General features: G+C 53.4%; 2 protein-coding genes and 1 pseudogene across 13 annotated transcripts; all 3 read right to left on the bottom strand.

Moving 5' to 3' along the window:
* Window positions 1-1,611: 1,611 nt before the first annotated feature.
* SWSAP1 (SWIM-type zinc finger 7 associated protein 1) lies at window positions 1,612-3,412 on the bottom strand. Its single transcript, XM_005654777.3, has 2 exons — window positions 3,145-3,412; window positions 1,612-2,329 (listed from the first exon to the last, which is right to left on the bottom strand). The coding sequence occupies exons 1-2, from the start codon at window positions 3,391-3,393 to the stop codon at window positions 1,826-1,828; spliced, it is 753 nt and encodes a 250-aa protein (XP_005654834.1). The 5' UTR covers window positions 3,394-3,412; the 3' UTR covers window positions 1,612-1,825.
* A 4,211-nt stretch (window positions 3,413-7,623) lies between these two features.
* Window positions 7,624-8,532, bottom strand: LOC146405500 (uncharacterized; annotated as a pseudogene).
* On the bottom strand, window positions 7,817-15,950 carry PLPPR2 (phospholipid phosphatase related 2). Of its 12 annotated transcripts, none has more exons than NM_001444386.1 (10): window positions 15,810-15,950; window positions 14,349-14,528; window positions 13,486-13,565; window positions 12,843-13,031; window positions 12,581-12,716; window positions 11,462-11,733; window positions 10,325-10,501; window positions 9,657-9,779; window positions 9,294-9,345; window positions 7,817-9,148 (listed from the first exon to the last, which is right to left on the bottom strand). In NM_001444386.1, exons 3-10 carry the CDS (start codon window positions 13,549-13,551, stop codon window positions 8,805-8,807), a joined length of 1,359 nt encoding a protein of 452 aa, NP_001431315.1. In that variant the 5' UTR covers window positions 13,552-13,565; window positions 14,349-14,528; window positions 15,810-15,950; the 3' UTR covers window positions 7,817-8,804. The 12 variants fall into 12 exon arrangements, with proteins under 12 accessions (NP_001431315.1, XP_084865390.1, XP_005654831.1 ...); XM_085009264.1 differs by having other exon boundaries at window positions 9,673-9,779; XM_005654774.4 differs by having other exon boundaries at window positions 14,354-14,528.
* Between the last annotated feature and the right edge of the window lie 15 nt (window positions 15,951-15,965).

The following is a 15,965-nucleotide window of genomic DNA, read 5'->3' as shown; positions in this document are numbered from 1 at the left end:
ACCTTACAGTATTTTTAATGTACAGGGTTTTTTTTGTAGAGATATATATATAAATATATATAAATTTTTGTCATGACTTCTGTAAATACCTGTAAGCTTCATCTTTTCCCTGGGCCATAGGAGCAGCAGTATAAGGTCTTGAGTTCAGTCTGAAATTGTGACCTGACTGAATAATAATAATAAAATGAATCAGTCAGTGTAAGTTATGCTAGCTGCCCTAACAAACAACTCCTGGGAGTTGCCTTGTGGTACAGTGGGTTAAGGATCCAGAATTGTCACTGAAGTGGCTCAGGTCGCTGCTGTGGCATGGGTGTGATCCCTGGCCTGGGAGTTGCTTAACACATTAAATGTTTTCTCTCTCATATTTCAATTTAAACAGGTGGGCAGCTATCCTTGGGATACATCAGAATCCCAGACTGGCTTTATCATCCCCAGGGGTAACTTGGCATCTTTAGATGAATCCTCTGCATCCTGTCAGCCAACAAGCAAAGACAGTAGGTGATTCTGTGAGCTATTTTAGGGATCTAGCCTAGAGGTGTTGGCCATCTCTTCCTCACAAATTCTACCAGTCAGAAATGGTCATGCAATCACCGCCAGAACGATTGACAGCTGGGAAATGTAGTTTAGCTGTGCATCCAGAAGAGAAAAGCTGTTTAATGAGCCACTAGCTAGTCTCTGCTACTATTAATAGCAATATTCATTCCTAAGGCTTCATTTTCAATCAGGCCCAGTTCTAAGAAAGCACTGTGATGACACCAAATGTCATCAAGAGACTCAATGGGAGTTCTGGTCTCGCCACTTTTAAAAAGTTCGACATAGGAGTTCCAGTTGTGGCTCAGCGGGTTAAGAACTGACTAGTATCCATAAGGATGCAGGTTTGATCCCTGGCCATACTCAGTGGGTTAAGGATCCAGCATTGGCAAGAGCTCTGGTGTACGTCCCAGACAGAGCTCAGATCTGGTGTTGCTGTGACTGTGGTGCAGGCCTGCAGCTGCAGCTCCAATTTGACCTCTACTCTGGGAACTTCCATATGCCGCAGGTACAGCACTAAAAAGACAAATAAATAAATAAAGTTTGGCATAATCTAGGAAAGCTGGGAGTTCCCGTCATGGCACAGTGGTTAACGAATCCGACCAGGAACCATGAGGTTGCGGGTTCGGTCCCTGCCCTTGCTCAGTGGGTTAACGATCCAGCATTGCCGTGAGCTGTGGTGTAGGTCGCAGACTCGGCTCAGATCCCTGTTGCTGTGGCTCTGGTGTAGGCCGGCGGCTACAGCTCCGATTTGACCTCTAGCCTGGGAACCTGTATATGCCGCGGGAGCGGCCCAAGAAATAGCAAAAAGACCAAAAAAAAAAAACCAAAAAAAAAAACCTAGGAAAGCTGAACGTAGGTATACCTTTCACTCTAGCTACTCCACTTCTAGATATATATCCTAAAAACCCTTGCACACACAAACCAGGACATGTGTACAAGAATGTCAAGAGCAGTAAATAGTCAATCTGATGGATAAACTGGAGTATAGTCACCCATGGAATTATATGCAGTAGAAAAAAAGGAATGAACCAAAAAATGTGGCTGAATCTTAGTAACAATGTTGAGTGGGAGAAGAAAGAAGTCTCAGATTACATTTATCATGAAACTTTTTAAAGTTCAAAACAGCAAAATTAAACAATTTGTTGACTGGGCACAATATGTACATGAAAATGCTATGTTTATGAGAGAAAAAGCACTTTACAATCTTTAAGTCTTTGAATCTGCATGTCTCTGAGGTAGGTATTCCAGCCATGGGAAACTTAGGCATAGAGAGGTTGTCACACACCAAAGCTCAAGACTGCCCTTCAGAGCTTGAACCCTTGTGTGAGCCAGTGTCACCAGCCTGGGTGGGCCACTGTGTGACCGTCATCTCTCCATCCGGTTGGAAAGTCACCCACCACTCTGCCCTGGGTTCCAGCCCGCCTGGCTCCAGGCAGGCTCGGAGGCAGTGCTGTCCTGGGCCTGATGCATTGGGCTGCAGCCAGCACTGGGCAGGGAAATACCTCTGGAGCAGCGCCAGTGGCTGGGCATCCCCACTGTCTCCTTCCTCCTGGGTCTGGAGAGCCACAATGAGCCCACAGCCCTGGCCAGGCCCACCCTGGTGGCTGAAGTGGGCAGCTGTGTCCACAAGCAGGGCGGCCAGGTAGGCGGCTTCCTGGGGCCCAAGGTCTTCTGTTAGGTACTCCTCCAGGCCATCGAGCAGCAGGAGGGAGGGCGCTGCCCCCCTGGCCTCATGCGCAGAGCACAGGAGCCGGAGGAGCTCAAGGGTTGAGGGTGGATACTGGAAGCGGATTTTCTAGAGAGAGGAGAAAAGGAAAGGACCAGAATCAGCACAGGAAGCCAGGATCCCTGCTATAGCAGCCCTAGTCCCCTGCATACTCTCCTGGACGAGGCTCTCACTCCCGGAACTGCTGGTTCCAGAGTGAGGCAGCTCAGAGTGGTCGAGTATTCTTGTTTGCCATCCTCCGCCCCCTACCTTTTTATCCTGCATTCTTCACTCCCTGGTATTAGTTGAGAACAAGATACAGCTTTCTGGAGTTCCCGCCTGTGGCGCAGCGGAAATGAATCCGACTAGGAACCACGAGGTTGCAGGTTCCATCCCTGGCCTCCCTCAGTAGGTTAAGGATCCTGCGTTGCCGTGAGTTTATGGTGTAGGTCGCAGACGCGGCTCGGATTTGGCGTTGCTGTGGCCGTGGCGTAGGCTGGCAGCAACAGCTCCGATTAGACCCCTGGCTTGGGAACCTCCATATGCCGCGGGTGAGGCCCTCAAAAGACAAAAAAGAAAAGAAAGATACAGCTTTCTGCCAAATCTGCAGGGTAATCTTTCCCTAAGCGGCCGACACCATCATTTGACGGCAGCTGTCCAAAAACCAACTGTAGTCAAACCCTTTGGGTACCGCCTTTTGCTAATTTCGCCCCCTCATCGATGGTTTCTCACTCAATCTTAACAAAGCTTAGTATGGTCCCATCCCCGACTCATTCCAGACTCCATCCCATAATGGCCACTCCGGCTTGGCTTTCCTTCGTCTCCACCATTGGTCTGTCTACGTGTCACTCAATCCCAACCGCTCCGCTAGTGGCTGGTCCGCCTCTGGTCCCGCTTTTCCCAACCTGTAACCGCAGGGGTTCCAGCGCTGCTCGGGTCCCGCGGGGCAAGCTTTGCAGAGGCCTCCGGGTGAGGAAGAGTACGGGGCCTTGGCCCTCTCCTGCCGTCTCCAGGGCCGCCGCGAATAGCAGTGCTGTCTTTCCAGAGCCTGGACCGCCAAGCAGCAGCAAAGGCGGTCCGGCCTCAGCCGTGCTCTCCTCCGCGGGGCCGGCCGCGCTGCCAGAGTTTAGCACCCGCCTCAGCGTCTCCGCCATTCGCAGCAAACGTCTGTCCAATCCGTGGCCCGATCCTGCCCTTAATCCCGCCGCAGGCGAGATCTCATTGGCCACAGTGTACTTAGCTTCTCCATTGGTTCGAGGCTCTGCTCATCAAAGGTAGATCGCTGTTTCCCAGTTCCTCTGGTGGTGAAGCGGCAAATAACCTAGTCCGAGGAAGGGATGGAGGCCTTTGAGGGAGATAAGGCTCTTCCCTGGTGAGTCCGCTGGCCGAAGCAGCACAAATACTACTATTGTGAGTCGTTCTGCTAGTCAGGCAATACAAGTGTTGAGAGTTGGAGGGAGCAGGTCCTAATCACTGACACATTGTTTAAAGTCTCTTAGCCTCAGTTTTTTACCTGTAAATTGTAGCTCATGGTATCTCAGAGGAATATTGTGATAGGCACGTGTCTGTGTGTGTTTCTGCTGATAACACCCAATGACAATGGAGAAGAGAGATGGATGAGCTATGTGCTTCTCTCTGCACCTGAATACCAGCACAAATGTGTCTGGGACTGCCGGCTTGAGGACATTCATGTGCAAAACATCAGCAGCTGTCTCTTAGTGTCTGTGAGAAGAGTCTCAGCTGGCTTCCTCACTGGCCTGGGGGCTTCTTGAGTCCTGCTTGTAGTACAGGGGGAGGCAGGACCAAACAACAAAAAGGGGGCACAGGAGAGAATAGGCAGAGATTCAGGGGGCTGGGAGACTGAGGGAGAACCACAGCAGGACCTTGTTTGTCATGTTCACTTTGGTATCTCCAGCACCCAGAACAGTGCCTAGGGCATTGTAGATTCTCAATATAGTCTCCTTAAAGGAATGAATGAAGAAAGGAAAGTAGGATTGATGAGAAACTGGGAGAGAAGGAGGAACAAGGTGAGTGATCAAGTGATCAGTGGTTGTGTCTCTTCACCCAGATTTCTCCCCAGAGCTGCCACTCATACCCCTGTTGCCCTGGCAACTCTGTCTCCTGGTAACTTCAAAGTGGTGCTGTTGCCAGGAGACCCAGGGGCAGGGAGGAACTGAGATTTCCAGGGCTTTCTCTCTCCCTCTGGGGCCGGAACACAGCTCCACAACATCCTCCAATAATACACCCACTCACACAGCTGGGCACGTACACACACACACACACACACGCATGCATGCACACATGGCATCTCTGCATATATTTCACTTTCAGAATCCCCATCACCCACATGCTCCCTGCCCTATCCTATCCTGACACAAAGTATCCCATACATACTCTTTCCCATATTCATGCCTCCACACCCTTTCCCTTGCACACACACCAGAACACACTCTGATACAATCATACCATTTCTCCCCCCAACACACACACACACACACACACACGACATACTGTTACATTGCCCTGTAAATGTACCACCTCAGGCCCATGATTCACCTCAATTTTATAGCACTCTAAATGCACAAGCACCCAGCAGAGACAATTGTATCACAGAGTTCCACACAGTTATATACATAGGAGCATGCCAAACACAGCCTTGTTTTAGGTCCTTTGCACTTGTTGTTCCCTTGTTTAGAGCATTCAGCTGTCAGATATCCCTCGTTTTTTTCATTCAGTTTAGGTGCCTTCTCATATATCACCTACTTAAGCTTTCCTTGACCACCTGTGTAAAATTACACCCCTTCACTCTTTAACTGCTTGTTTCTCTTCAAATAACATCACTTCCAACCTTATGTATTTACCTTATTGCCTCTCTTCCCACTAGAATGTCAGCTCTGCCAGGGTAGGGCTCCTCTTTCTTTCTGGCTTCCTAGATCGTAGAACCACACCTGGTATATAGTAGGTGCTTCTAAATGCAGCTGAGTGAGTACATTGGCGAAGATGTGATATTAGGTGTTTCTCTCATGTGTGTAGTACTTCTTTGCCTCACTTCTCAGGATCCCATCTTCATGTCTTGACAGAAGGACCCTTAGCTTAGAGGAGCTCCCTGGAGGAGGCAGGACTGAAGAGTGAGGGGACAGGGTGGTGGACAGCTCAGTGACAGTCTATGCTCCTGCCTGTTTATCAGCATCCTGAAGTGATCAGTTCATGTATTTAGCAAACACTTGTTGAACACCTACTGTGTGCCCGGTCTTGTTCTAGGCATAGGGGCTCATTGGTGGATAGACATCAAAGATTCTGTCCTGGTGGGACTGATATCCTAGCGAGGGAGGAGATAACGGATGCTAAGGATAAAGAGCGTTCCAGGTGAAGGCACTGGCAGAACTTTGGCTTTTACACAGAATGCCGTGGGGACCCAAGAGAGAATTTGAGTACAAGAGGATCATAGTCTGACATATTATAAATTGGAGTTTGGTTTTGGTTGAGTTTGAGAGGCTATGAGACCTACTGGGGAACATCAAGAGCCTTTTGAATAAACAAGTACACATTAGTCTGGATTTTATACCTAAGATTATCCGCCCTGGGATGTGTGTGTAGGCAAAGGCTAGGGCTGCTATCTCATTGCTTTGTGTCTGGCAGCCCCGACTTTACCCTTTCGTGGCCCATGCCTAGTATCAGAACCGTGGACAGCGTCAACTGGTTTGGCCATAGGGCGCTGTCCTTTGTGCTGAAGTTTTGCTTCTTTCCTGGCCTGCGTGGAGGCAGCTGTATGACATAAGGGAGCATGGGTCTCAGGGGGTGCAAGCCCTGGGGAAAGAAACTCTGCAGTGAAGCAGGGGACTCCATGATTCTGTCCATTCTCTGCTTTCAGCCCTCTCATGCACCCCTCTCATTCCCTGTGGCCCACAAGGAATACCACCACCTCCCTCACTCCCTCTCCCTGTGTCTCCCATCGTTCAGCTCCAGCAGCACAGCAGGCATGTTTCCACTTCAGAGCCTTTTGTTCTTGCTGTTCCCTCTGCCTGGAATGCTCCCCAGCCCCACACGTCGGATATTGGCTTGGTTCCCTTCCCTCCCTCTTTCACACCTCATCTCCAGTGCCAACTCCTCAGAAATAACTTGCCTGACCACCCTCTTTAAATTGCAAACTGTGTCACCATCCCAAAGTTGTCCCAGTGTCTTTTTTTTCTTTTTTTCTTTTTAGGGCCACACTTGTGGCATATGCAAGTTCCCAGGCTAGGGGTTGAATTGGAACTATAGCTGCCAGCCTACACCACAGTCACAGCAACATGGGATCTGAGCCACGTCAGCGAACTATATTACAGCTCACAGGAACGCCAGACCCGTAACCCACTGAGCAAAGCTAGGGATGAAACCCGCATCCGTGGATACTAGTCGTATTTGTTACTGCTGAGGCACAATGGGAACTTCTTCTCTAGCTTGAATTTTCACCTTATCACTTATCAATAGCTAACATATCAGAGATCTCATGCTCTGACCTAAATCCTTGATCCTGATACCTTTTCAGATTTTCAAAAAGTACTATGGTGTAAATTCTATGTATTGAATAACACCCTTGGTTGGACCTGGGTGTTAATTTAATACTCTAAATTAAATACTCTAGTTTATCTGCAACAAAACATAAGAACATTTACATAAAGTTAAATAAGTAAAAGCTGTAATAACCTAATGTCAGTTCAGGTCTTGCCACAAATGAGTTATGGAAAAAATATTGGTTTTCAGACCTTCTTGAAATTTGGAATTGTAGTTTTGTGTTTGGCTTATTTATCTTGTTAGGATGTGAGCTCCATGAGGGTAGGATTTTGTGTCTGTTCTGGTCACCACTGCAGCCCTTGTGCCTAACTGAACAGCACCTGGCATGCAGGGGGTGCTCCATAGTTTTTGTTGAATGAATGAATGGATGGATGAATGAATAAATGAATGAATGAGAAAACAAAACAGACTCCCCTTTCCTGGTTTCTGGATGACCCTATGCCCTGAATGGGCTGTCTGAAGCCCTTCAGAAGCAGTGTGTGTAGGGGGGGGGGGGTCTGTGGCGCTCTGTCCCTACCTTCGCCACTCTCTGTTGGGCTCTCAGAGGTTGGTTCTCAGCACAACCTCATAATCAGACCCCTGCTCAAAGCCGTGTAGTCAGGGGTTCAGTTTGGAGGTTCCTACTGCCCTCAGCATCCCCTTCTCTTAGGACCCTGAGGGTCATCTCACCCTATTCTTTGTGCCCTCTGCACCCCATGGTCAGAAACAGGCTAGCTGCCTGGGGAGGACAGTCATGTGAGGTTCCTCACAGTGTGTTTGTGTGCCTTACATGTGGCTGATGGGGCTGTTCGGATTTGACAGATGAAAAAACAAGGGCACAGAGAGGTTAATTAATTTTCCTAAGGTCAAACAGCCAGGAAATGCTGGGCCAGGATTTAAAACCAAGTCAGGGACCCCATAGCCCCATGCTGCCTCTCCACAATTGCCCTGTGACAGTATACCCACACCCAGCCTCACTGACACCTAGATCCCAAATTAAAGTCTTCCACACCCTGCCACAGGTAGGAAGGCAGGTGGCCAAACTTCTGTTACAAACAGGTTTTTATTAAAGATGAGGAGGGGGCAGGAAAGGGGGGGCAGTGTTTCCCCTGCCCACTGCCTTTGGCTGCCTGGAGTGGGGAGCCCTCTCTGCTTCACGCATGCCCCTATGATGGCACATCTGTGTAAGTCTGAGGCATGGGGGGCAGTGCAAAGAACAGGGCTTGGGTTCTAAGGAAAAAAAAAAAACTCCTCTCCAACAGCCCTAATAAATAACAGAAGGGTTTGGGGTGACCTGGACACAGGCAAGAGGGGACACAGCACCCTGAACCCCAAAACTTCTGAACTGGGGCAAGCCCTGCATAAGTAGGGAGTTAGGATGGGCTGGGTGAGAGATTGCACATGGGGGAGGGGCTGAGAGAGGAAGGGGTACCCCAAGGACCCTGCCATGGGGGAACCTGCCCCCCACCCTCCAGCTGGACCCTCTGATTCTGAGGAGAGAGGACTCAGTGACAAAAGATGACCCCATCTCCCTCCTCTGCTTTGCACCTGCTTAGATATGGGCGGTCCCCCATTGACTGGAATCATACCCACCCACCCTAGAAATTCTGAGAACCAAGGACTCCTATTGGTTGTTCAGACTCTGAACACTAACTAGAGTTGCCCTCTTGCCTGAGGCTTCTAAGAAGTGATAGGGAGGCTCATATTGGCTGGAGTAAACTCCTTTTGGCTAGAATTCTGAGAACTGTGGGGGCTCCCATTGCCTGGGCAATGACCAGTAGTGGGGTCAGGCTTTGGCCCTTAAAAGGGTGATCCAACGAGGCAAGGCCCCACTTCCCAATTATGCACACTTGGATGTCCCAGAGGGCAAGAGAGGCAGGGAGGGGGGTTGCCCAGGTGTCCTTCCAGCCATCCTCTGATGTCTAGGCCTGGCTGGTTTGGGGACAGGGGCTTTGGCACTCACAGCACACGCACACACACGCGTGGCAGGGAAGAAATGGGGACTGGGCAGATTCTGGGTGGGTGTTGGGCCTCACAGCAGGTGGTCACGGCTTGCAAAGAGGTAAGGGCTGAAGTTGTCCCGGTGGAAGGGGGAGGGGTAGAGTCCACTAAGGGTATAGAGGTCCCTCAGCAGGGGCGTGGGCAGCAGCAGCTTCCGGCCACGGCCACCACCCCCACCAGGGCCCCCAGGCCCAGGGGAGGAGGGCGAGGGGCCCTGGCTGGGGGTTGGCGCTGGCAGGGGCAGGGGCAGAGGCAGGGGCGTCGGCTCAGACCTCAGTCGAGGGCGGGGCACACGGGGCGACGAACACATGGCTGGAGCCCTGGAGGACACGCAGCTGGGGATCAGGTGGCCACGGCGGGCGCAGTTCTGCGGCTCTAGGGATTGAGGGGAGAGGATCAGAAGTAAGGCAATTAGAAAGCTTGCAAAGGGGTTATGAGAGCACAAGTGAGACCTCTGGGGCAGTGACTACCATCTGGAAGTCTCCCCCCGCCTTATCCCCCCCACTCCCTCAACACTCACTGGATGGGGTGAGCCGTGCCGGTGTCGAATGCGGCCTGCAGGCCTCGGGTTCCTGAGACAAAGATGCAGAAGGAAGAGGCTAGTGGCCCCCTGGGCCCCACTGGCCACAGCCCTGAGGAACTCATTGGGCACAGAGCCCAAGGCAAAAGACAACCCGTTTTCAGGATTAACCATGTCCACTTGGGAGAATGAGAGGGGGTATGCCCTTCCATCCCATGGGACAGTCGCCCCAGAACCTAGCCACAGAGTTGAGCGATCCCTCTACCTCTTCTTGATCCTGAGACCCCCACCTCATGCCTGACTTCTTGGTCCCCCTCCACCCACCACCCTCTCCAGCCGGGAGCGGCCCCCGGCCCCCCTTACCTGGGCCACACTTAACTTTTCGAGGGGGCTGTCCATGGTGGGGGCTTGGCCCAGGTCCTCCCAAGGAGAGAGCCTTCGGCCAGAGGGTGGCCGGCTCTGGAAGTTGTGCACGACACAGGTGACCTGTGACAGAGGAAGACGGGAGGCCTGAGGCCCAAGGCCAACAGGGTAAATACCATCCCCACTTTTTAAATAAGGCAACTGAGGCTCAGGTTTTCAAAAACAGCTGACGCTTTTATGGTACTTAGTAGGTGCTAAACACAGTTCTTTCTGCTTTACTAAGAGATAGGTACTATTATTACTTATTCCACACGGTGAGGCACATAAGGCCGAGTTGTGTAAGAGCAGCATCTGATCCTTTCCCTATTCAAATCTTTGATATTTTGGACATTATGGGGTTTTTGAATTAATATTAACTTTTTCGAATGTTTCGTTAAAGTATTATTTATCTTGATTACTGAGTGTTTTGGCACCCCCTTAAGTATTGTGCTCAAAGAGAATGCCTCGCTCACCTTACCTTGGTCCCAGTCTCCTTATCCCATTTCACAGATGAGTATATCCAAGCTAGGTTTGGTTAAAGGACTCGCCCAAGGTCACACAGAGTCCATATCCTTCACCATTATGCGGTCCTGCCTCTTGGGTCAGGGAGAGATGGCAAGGGGACTCACCAGAAACGTGGCGATTGCGGCCCCAGTCAGGAAGCCGGCCAGCACATCCGACCAATGGTTGCGGTACTCTGCCACGCGGACCACGCCCACTAGGAAGGCGGGGCACAGCAGGGCCAGGCAGAGTGAGGGTTTGACCAGGCGGGAGCCCTTCACGCGGAACACCAGCGTCACGTACATCTGTGGAGGCCAGATGGGTCAGAGGACACACAAGATAGCAGCAGTTCCCAAACCCAAGCGGATACTGCGTTCAGGGTTAAGGGGTGTGGCCAGAATCCTGAGGCGCGTCACTGGGGCTGGAGGTAGAGGCCCTGGACTCCAGGGAACAGAGCCAGGGGGATAGGAGTTAAGGGGACAGAGTCAGGGGACCCCCATTGGGCCCTTGCAGGGAGGAGGTGTGGCCAGAGCACCAAAGGACAGTGGATAGGGTCTGGGGCCCAGGTCTCTGTAGGACCAGTCCCAGAGGGGGAAAGATGCTTGCTGGGTTAGGGTGTGGCCACAAAAATAGAGGGTAGATTCAGGGCCCAAGAGACAAGTCCAGGAGCTCCAGGAGGTGGAGTCCCCAAACTCCTGGGAACCACTGACAGGGTTAGAAGCATAATCCCCAAGGCCACATAAAGGAGTCATAACAACAGGGAGTGCAACCAGGGAAAAGGAGGGCACAGAGTCAGGAAGTTCCAGTGAAATGGAGTCAAGAGTGTGACCAGGCCAATATGGCGAGGGCAAAGTCCGGGCGGGAGCAAGGGCAAGGGGGATGGGGCAAGGGCTCCACTACACAGCCACTCGGGCAATATCCAGAACCTGTAGCATTGCCGGGACTTGGCTAGGCTTCAGGGAGTGGTGCACTCCATGCACAGTGTCCAAGTCCTACAGGGCAGAGCCAATAGCCTCCTTTGGGCGTGACATTACTGGGTCAGGAGGCGTGGCCAGACACCAAGGAGCACATTCTAGAACATAGCTGTACCCTCAGGCTGGGGGCGTGACCAGGGTCCAAGGAGAGGAGTCAGAGCCTCCGCCCTAGGGGCGGTGCCACAGTGTCAGGGCGGGGCCTCACTTCGGGAAGAATGGGAAGCTCCAGCCCAGAGGGTCTCCAGCCCGCTGGCCGCCCCCTTACTGCCGTGTCCCCAGTTTGGGGCTCACCGCTGTGTAGGTGACGGCATAAGCGCAAAGGGCAGCGTCCTTGCAGGGGAAGGCGCGTCGCGCAGCGGCCACCAGGCTGGGGCTGCCAGCGCAGGCACCCTGGTCGGTGACGAAACGGTCGGGCCCTGGCCGGTCCGGTGAGGGTGGCGGGCAGCCCAGGGCCGTGTAGTTGGGGCGGCACACGGACAAGAAGTGTGGCGTCGGATTGCCGGTCACCACCTGCCCCGCATTGGCGAAGATGGTCGTAGTGAAGAGGCCGAAAGAGTAGACCCCTGGGGTGGGGTGGGAGAGGGGGTTCATGCCAGGGCCCTGATGCTTCAGCATCCAACCTCCTGTGAGTCCCCTTATGGCTCATCGGGGCCCCTGTCTCCTTGTTCCTGTGACTGCCATTAAAGCACACCTGGGACTCTCCCTAACACCACACCCCATAATAGGCCATGTTCCTCTTCCCTTGAGACCACCGTGACGGCATTCTGGGATTACCCTCTGTCCCTCTGGGATTACCACTATGTCAGGAGTGGGCCCTCCTCTGGAGCCCATTATAGTTGGGCTAGGATCCCTCAATAACATTACATCAGGATTGGGCCCATGCCCAGGACCTCCTAAAACCTAAAACCACCCTGATGACATTTCTGGGCTTTCCATACCTATCCCTGGACTCACTATTACTGAGTTGATCACTTTTCTCCTGAATCATCAATCAGCCAGAGCTGGATCTCCAGCCCTCTGCCACAGGGACCACCATTTTGGATGAGCTCTGTCCCTCCCATACCCCAAGGCCACCAATTGTGGCTGGGACCACATTTAAAGCACAGCTGGAGTTCTCATCCCTTTGCCCTGGGACCCCCTGGTGTTTGTCCTGTGCCTGTGTCTCCCCTTTTCTGCCTGAGACTCTCATTGCGGTAATTTGGGGCCCTTTCGAGTTGCCCTCATAGTTGGCTATGACCCTACACGCATACCCCTGCAACTTCCAGTATGCCTGGCCTTAGCCCGAGTCCCCCTTTCCCCATGAAGTCACCATCATAGCAACTCTAAGGCCTTTTCCTCCTGGAGTTCTTGTTGTGACTGAGCCTGGCCCATATCCCTTTCGCAGGGCTAACCTCTGTCCAAGTCACTCACCCAGGAAGCGGACCAGCCTCCGCAGCGGGGGGCTGAAGCGGCAGCAGGCCCCAGACACGATGGTGCTCTCCCCAGTGATGGGGATGGCTGAAGGTGGTGCAGGGAAAAAGGCACGTGCCAGCTCCCCCAGCAGGATCTGTGGGCAAGACCAAGGCAAGGTCTTCCTGGTCTGCAGGCCCAGCCCTCCACCCACCGCCACTTGGCCCTTCTGCCTCCTGGAAGGCCCTTCCCACAGTCTGAGCCAGGCCACCCTTGTTCTCACCGTGAGGGTGGGCCCAGCAGTGACCAGGGCATAGATGAGTGCCGGAGGTGCTCTGCTGGTGGCCTCAGGCCCTGGGTAGGGCTTGGCATAGGTACTGTCATAGCAGAAGAAGCCCTGGGTATGCACGGGGAAGGTGTCCGTGAACTCCAGGCGGTAAGCAAGCAGGACCACGATGCCCAGCAGCACAGACTGCCACCCAAACAGGACAGGGAGAGAGAGAGAGAGGGTCAGGCCTGAGCTGGGCCACGGAGACAGGGACTCAGAGATGGAGACAGAGAGAAACGAAGAGGAGAGAGGAGATGGAACTGGGAAGAGGAAGAGAGCACAAGGCCAGGGCTCCGAGAGACAGACAGACAGTGGGCAATGGCAGGACAGACCATGGTGAGAAAGAAGGTGGATGGGGAGTCACACTAAAACTCTTCCATGAATTAGTACATTTTACTTTCATAACAGCCCTAAGAGAGAGGGACTCTAATTATGCCCATTTGACAGATGAGGAAACCGAGGCTCAGGAGGGTATGTGAGGCATCAAGAGTCCCCCAGTAAGGATGGGCTGCATTCAATTGGCACCCTGGAAGTGCCACTTCTGAAGGCGCCTCCTCCCTCTTGAGGGTCTGGGCAGGGGAAGTACTGTACTCCTCACCTCCACGAAGACAAAGCAGGGAATGATGGAGAAACTCCTCTTCAGCTGAGGTCTCCCTCCCGCCATGATGAAGGCCAAGCCTGTGGAGGTGGGGAGGAAGTGGGGCCACCACAGTGTGGGGGGCCTAAGGCATGCTCAGGCCATCTGCTTATGGAGTCTTCTGGCCGCACCCCCTCCCCCATCCCTGGCCCCTGGAACTACTGCCCAGGAGCCCCTGGCTCTGCCCCCTGAGCCTTCTGGCCACACCTGTGCACACGCAGGCCCCTGGCCTTTGGAGGCACCCACCTTTCCTGACACAACCTGCTCAGTTCAGCCTCTGCTGGGGTCTCCACAGATTGTATAGTGGTCTTCGCCTACCTAGAGCCTAGAGGAGATTCTGACCCCATACCTTTCAGGGGGGCCCCCTGTCCTTTCTAGCATGGGGGCCCTCTCCCCTCTGCCTTTAGCAGAGACTTCTCCAGCTTAATGGGGCCCCTCCCCCATGAAGAAGGGTCCTCATCCCTACTATGCTTTAGGAGACCCCATCCTCTTTCCCCATGTGCTTTATGGGAGACTCCATACCCCCCATCCCCCACCCCCACCAGGTCCCTCCCTGAGCCCCTTCCCCCATGGCCCACAGAGGCCTCTCTCTCCTGTCCCCATGGGCTGTGCCTGACTGGTTTGGGCTGATGGCCAGGCCCTCCTTCTCTCCCAGCTGCCTCTCTCTCTGTCCTTCCCCCTCCTCCCAGTCTGTCTGCCTCACTGCATCACAAGGGGGATATCTCCCCCCACCCAGACTTCCCCTTCCCTCCAGTCTAACCTCAGTCCCCAGCACTGAGGGGCCAACACAGTCACATATCTTTGACACATTCTCCCAGCCTTACCTCACCTGTGAAAGGACCCTATGGCTTCCCCCAGGCCGCTGCCACACCCACAGACTCAAAGCCGCTCCTGGCCACCAGCAGTGCAGGGATGGTCACGCCCATTGCACAGATGCAAAAACTGAGGCCCAGGCAGGCAAAGGTAGGCACTCTGGGTCCAGTGCCCCAACCACATGGCTTGCTCTGCAATGTGACATGTGGGATGAGGGTCACTAGAGATCCCAGATGCCCAAGATGCCCACCTGGCCATGGCACCTTCACCCTTCCAGAGACACAATCACACATTGGCACCCCCAGAGTACACAACCCAGCCAGAGTCTCCATCCCAAACACCACACACACACACACACACCCACTACCACATAGCATTTGTCCATTCCACCAAGGATCAAGGACCTGCTGGGTCTCAGGCGCTGTGCTGGGTGGCAGTCTTGTGGTGAACAAGACAAGCTCGCTCATTCAGACAGGTGCCCAACACCCACTACACACATAACTGCACACTCACACACAGCACAGTGTGCACACAGCTTGTCATAGACACCCACACAGATCAAACACACACACAGAGTTATTGGGACACAACAGGAAGTCCTTCACACACCTCACAGCCCCACACACAGCCCCACTCGAGTCTATGTCCATCAAGGATATAGACTCAAGGCTGCCAACACACTTAAGAGCTGCATCAAAGAAAAGATTCACCATACACAATGGAGGGAGGTCACAGACCTGATCACAGCATCACACCCCCAATTACAAGACACATAATGGCACACATTAACAGTCTCTCATCCACATTAACAGTCATAGAGCTCTATGCCATCCACAACCACAGCCACATGGCTACATAAGGGCACATACATGGACCATGGCATAGACTTGCACACAGAGCCACACAAGAAAGGCACATGATCACAGCCACACACTGGAACACAATAATGGCCCCACACACACCATCAGAAGGAACACATAAGAGCAGCCACACAATGATAGTCATATGCAAACAACCATACTGACACTGAGACAGCCACACAATCACTGACAGCAGTCACACGGCCACTCAAAGGTGGCCACAACAACACAGCCACCACCACACACACACACACACACACACACACCCCACTGAGTGATAGCCATGGCAACAGCCACACAATGACAGCCACAGGAGACAGCCACAGAGACACCACACAGTCACCCCTGAAGCCACACAATCAGACATACAGCTGTACACTGACACATAATGAGAACCACACAATCGCTGACAGTCTCACAGGGGTCCCCTCCCCATGCTCTCCTTCCCCAGCCTGGTCCTCAAGGCCCAGCTTGCAGCCTCCCATCCCCCTCCCCGCGCTGGACCCGCAGGGGACCCGACCCAGAGGAAGGAAACCCTGGCCAGACAGACAGACTGAGCATGGGAAGCCCGAGAGAGGGGTTCAGGGGGCGCCCCAAGGCCCTCTGCCTCACCGGGTCGAGTCTGCCGCCGCCTAAGCCCAGCTCCGCCTAGACGGCCCCGGCGCGGCGGGACAGACAGACAGACGGCTGGCCAGCGGGCTAACGCAGAGATGAAGACGCCGACCGCCTGCCGGGCTGCGCCGCGCAGACTCCGCGGCGGAGCGAGGG

Source organism: Sus scrofa, chromosome 2 (genome assembly GCF_054392235.1).
Source record: "Sus scrofa isolate SSC_HxYL_T2T_F1_AM1 chromosome 2, Sscrofa_HxYL_maternal_Yorkshire_Landrace_v2.0, whole genome shotgun sequence".
NCBI lineage: Eukaryota > Metazoa > Chordata > Mammalia > Artiodactyla > Suidae > Sus > Sus scrofa.
Note: the sequence above shows the minus strand (reverse complement) of the source record. Positions and strands in the feature narration are given on the sequence as shown.